Source organism: Austrofundulus limnaeus, unplaced genomic scaffold (assembly GCF_001266775.1).
Source record: "Austrofundulus limnaeus strain Quisiro unplaced genomic scaffold, Austrofundulus_limnaeus-1.0 Scaffold101, whole genome shotgun sequence".
Taxonomy (NCBI): domain Eukaryota; kingdom Metazoa; phylum Chordata; class Actinopteri; order Cyprinodontiformes; family Rivulidae; genus Austrofundulus; species Austrofundulus limnaeus.
Window position 1 is genome coordinate 476,678 of NW_013952503.1, and position 4,813 is coordinate 481,490.

The following is a 4,813-nucleotide window of genomic DNA, read 5'->3' on the forward strand; positions in this document are numbered from 1 at the left end:
TAATGAGATAGCTAAGTCATAATTATGAGATACATGTTTTATTTTTTTATCAGGGTGGCAGAAATGGGCTTCCATACAATGTGCTCTGTATTCAACAAACTGCACATTCTTTTGTTTATAATAAAGTTAAAAAGCACTGTTGGGTGTCTGTTTTTTTAACAAAAGCTTTGTTGTAAACAAGAACAAAACATGGAGTCTGGGGAAATGCTGCATATGAAAAGAAATGTTAGACAAAATGACTAGAATAAAATGTAAATTATAGGCAAAGTTAAAATGAAATCAGGAAAAGAACAAATCATTGTAGTTTATTGTACTTTTGATTAGTCAAGAAATAAATTGAGTKCATACTGAGCAAATTTAATCTGCAAGCCTCAAAAATCTGTKTTTTTTTTCTTTTAAAAAATATCTTCTGGATGACACCTGGATGTTTATTAAATGTAAATGTTGCTTATACCCCWYACCYTCYCAGTCCCACCTTTTCTTTTTGATTTTACAGTTATTTCTTTCACATAAGTACTATTATATTTATCTTTGCTGCTATTAGTTGCCATCATAACCCCAACGTGGGAGGGGGTGTTCTCCCACAGAAAAGTTTGAATGAAGTAGGTGCTGTTTCCTGCATTCTGGTGTATTTGCATGTTGTTAAACATATTTTAAACTACATAAATAAACACTTTTGTATCTATTTTAGAGACGGATTCTACATTCAACTCAATATATGAATCATCATTTTTTGTGTCTCATTGGACATTTGATTCTTTGACCAGCTGGAAGGAAGTAGTTTTAAAAGGGTTAAAAAAAACCACTGGTGACTGTCGTGGCCACGGTAATATTGATGATAAATGTGAAGTTCTATTTCTGCTGAGTTTTGTAAATTGTGTACTGTATGAAAAAGAGAGAAAAATAAGTCAGTATTTATGTATTTACAAAAGCTTGTGCTTAAAGGTGTATTGTTGTATTTTTTTGTAGTTTTCACGGTGTTCTGTGGTTCTTAAGTGGAATAAAGAAACTGGACATCAGTATGAATCGTGGATTTTTGGAAACCAGTGCMGTTATATCTGGGCCGAGTGTCTCCATCGGGTCAAGTTGCTGCTGAGCATTCAGAGCCACCATACGTTTGTCTGACTTGCAGGAAAAGGTCACTCGGTAAATCCCCGCTCACCTAATTTACTGTAAGTCAAGTCGTTTCCTCCTTCCCCCAACTTTTCTGTCCTCCCTGGTTCTCTCAATCCCCTCTCCTCTGCCTCTATTTTTATCCAGCTTAGTAGCCTTGCCGAAAGGCCTGAGAGGTTTATTCTCTGCCTCGTTCCTCATTTGTTACCTGGCTGCCAATTCACAGTCTGGTAATCCCGGAAAAGTGCAAACCTTCAGAACTCTTACAGCTTACATAACATGCTATGAAAACTTGAAAAAAAAAGATGTTGCCGTCTCTGATCCCTTCAGAACTGCCTAACAAAATCCTTTCTATTTTATCACATTGATGCACTGTGACTTCCCGTCACAGTATGTTTTTAATCAATACAAACAGTCATTAGGAAGTATTACAACTCCTGGTCGATTCCAAGCTCGTATCTATTGATCTAGACGTCCGTAAAGATGGTTTTGTCATCGTGGGGCGCTGGAGTTCAGCTGCAGATAGAATAGATTACACTAAAAAAGAAATACAGTCAGAGAAGTCATCTCAAACCATCGCACAATTAAAACCAGCCGCTCTAATGGTCTAACTTATTTGAATAAGCAGACTTTTGGTTTTGATGCTTGAAGCGGCCTTCAGCTGCAAAATCAATAATACCATCAAGACCTGATTAGACTTTCTGCGAAGCCCGGTGTACATGTGTGACCAGAATACAGGCCTGGAACAGACTGCAGAGTCACGGTGTGCTTCATCTGCAGCAGCCCAGGCTAATCTGGTTGATTCAGGGCACAGCTGCACTCCGTACCAATTAATACAGATAAGCTGCGATACACAAGGGCTCGCCACGTTTGAGTCAGTGCAGGCTGGGAGATACGGATAATCCCCAAACACTGCGTCTTTGGCGTGCTCAAACCAAATCACCGTGATTCAAAAGAAGAATTCTATGCACCGGTGGATAACAATAGTGGAGGAAATGCAGCTAAAGATGGAAAGAGATGAGTCAGACAAGAGCAGCAGAACAAGAAGCAGGTGAGCTGCTGCAGTCCTCTCACAGAACTGTGTGGGTAGTGTAGCATCAGTATGCTCCACACTGATTTATTAGCAACTCATAAATGGCATAAAGTGACAGTATTCATTAGAAGTAGAGCTCTGCCCACACTAATGGTGTTTTCTGTTAAAGATCAGCTGCTCACGCTCAGTAAATAAATACTGCCCCCAGGTGGTGAAGCTTAGGAACGACAACGGAAAGAAATAAAACAAACTCAAGTTATTTTTTTTTAAATAGATTAAAAATATACATGTTTATTAAATCAGCAAAAAGTAACTTTGAAAAATACAACTCAAAAGTAAGATATTTCTAAAACTAAAATAAACATCTGCTTGGTACCAACACACTAAAAAACTTAAGGTTTATAAAGGAAGTGGTTGAAGAATCAATGGGTTTCATTTTTGGACTAAAATAAACACTTAAAAAATCATAAAACACTATTTACACCAGAGGGGTTTTCAGGATCATAATAGAGATTTCTTATTGGAACTCAACTCTTGGATATAATTTAGATAAATAATAATAAAAAAAGTAATTTTTAATCTGTGTTTAGTGATTGTAGTTTGCATTTGTATCCATTAAAAAGAAAAATAAGTGTAACAAAGACAATGCTTGTGCTGCTCTCTCAAACTCAATCCCTGCGCTCTTTTGTCGCTTCCACTGGAGCAGAGCAGCATTTCATTTTCACAACAAAGAGCAGGTGCAAATAGTCAAAGTATATTAAAAAAGCACATTTATAAAAGCATCTCCTCAAACATCTCTCACAGTAAGAAGCGTTGCATCAGCAGTTAAAGCTTCCAGACGGCAGTTTAAAAAGCCTAATGTCGTCACGGTCTGTGGCGCTCGTCTTGGCGCTGCCTGATTAACTGCAGCTAATAGCTTCTCCACAGGGCGCCTGGTGCACGCCGACTTCATGCCAGCTGGGTTTGGAAAACAACAACAGATACAACTTGGGGGGAAAAAATGTATTTGTGCATGTTGTGCTTCTTTTGCATGGAAAACCAGAACACGACGGCTTCAAGCTGCTTTAATCTAAGTGTTGATTACCTGAAAAATTCAACAGCATTTAAAAGATTTTTGTTCTGTCTGCAGTGTTTTTTTACATCTTGTAGCTGCGTGTTCCAACTGGGCAGACAGTACATGAACAACATTGTGCTTATGGCTCAAACTGATAAAAAGCAAAACATACCTGAACCTGTTCATTTCACAAATTAAAAAAAAAGACAAACTAATGGCAACAAATCAAAATGTTCACATTTCCCAGTTTTTACTCCAACAGTCATGTTCAATCTGTCCTTTTGAAAACCAAATGAATCCAAGTCATCCACAGAGAATACTCAAACAATCATGGGGGTCGACACGAAGCTCTCTCCGCGGCCGATGTTGGGGATTCCATTGTAGTCCTGGGGCTCACTGTCTTGGCGCATGTAAGGAGGGGGCACCTCACTGCTGCCCGGATCATCCCAACCTGATGGGGCAGCAGAGAAGTAATGCTCTCCATCATGTGCTTCAATATCATCGTCGTCTTTGTTGTTGTTATCATCGTCGTCATGATAGGCATCGAGATCCTGGAGATAACAAGCAAAACGTGAGATTTTTAACAACAGATTTTAAAAAAAACTTCACGATACATAATTTAAGTGAGAATTTACAGACTTTGATTCTGATTTTTATCTTTTTTTTTTTGAGGTGCTGCAGGAAAGGTGAAGAAGTGGAACAGGATATAACCACTGCAGAGTAGAAATCATCTTAAAAGCAGTTTGCACCTGATTTTACAATAAAAACCTGTTTTTTATAGAGCGGTAAGAATAAAATAAAATGTTGAAAAATGTCAAACACTTTTACATTATTTACCTCATGTTGAGAGTTAAATCATAGTCATAAATTTTYCACTAACATTTTATTATTTAGCTCACATTTAGCTATTTTTTTTTACTAAATGTTTAATTTAAATGTTTAATGTAAACATAAATTCTTAAATGTTGTAGTTAAATGTTAAAGTTTACATTTAAGTATTTCAGAAAGGAATGAAGCCTTAATAGGAGGGTTTCACGTGACGTCACGATGCAGTGCCACCAGGGCGCGAAGTTCGGATGGAGGTCGGAAGTGGAAAAGTGGAGGATCTGCTATCTGAAAAAATGTCCATATCTTGTGTAGTTTACGAGTGCTCAACTCATTCTAACTGAAATAATAATAATTATACACTGATTAAATTATATATTAAATTTAATAAAATTATGGCTCTTTTATTAATGTTCGTCATATTTGAAGCACGTTGCAGCAGGAGGATGTAAAATAGGGCTGATTCATGGGGGAACAACACCTCATTCCACTCTCTCATCTTTGTGAGTGATAATAAGTGTTATCATACTGTATGTTGTCATAGGGTTGGGCAGAATCGTGTGGAATTATCCATCAGATAAACTTGCTGGTTATTATTTGGCACTTGGTGATGTAAGACGTGTGTGGTACCAACAGCCTCAGCAAATCTTTAGGTTCTGTCGAAAACTCATTCATCTTCATCATACGAGTCATGTCTGACAAATTTGTGAAAAAATTGTTGTTATATGCAGCAGGTAAAATAAGTATTGAACACGTCACCATTTTTCTCAGTAAATATATTACTAGAG

At 37.3% G+C, this 4,813-nt stretch overlaps 1 protein-coding gene across 1 annotated transcript in view; it reads right to left on the bottom strand.

Annotated features, from left to right (window-relative positions):
• Nucleotides 1–2,417: 2,417 nt before the first annotated feature.
• si:ch73-22o12.1 (nectin-2) overlaps nt 2,418–4,813 on the bottom strand; it is a 115,896-nt gene continuing 113,500 nt past the window's right edge. Inside the window, exon 10 of the mRNA XM_014013414.1 lies at nt 2,418–3,751. Coding sequence (XP_013868868.1) covers nt 3,521–3,751 — 231 coding nt within the window. The 3' untranslated portion in view covers nt 2,418–3,520. The remainder of the gene's footprint in view (nt 3,752–4,813) is intronic.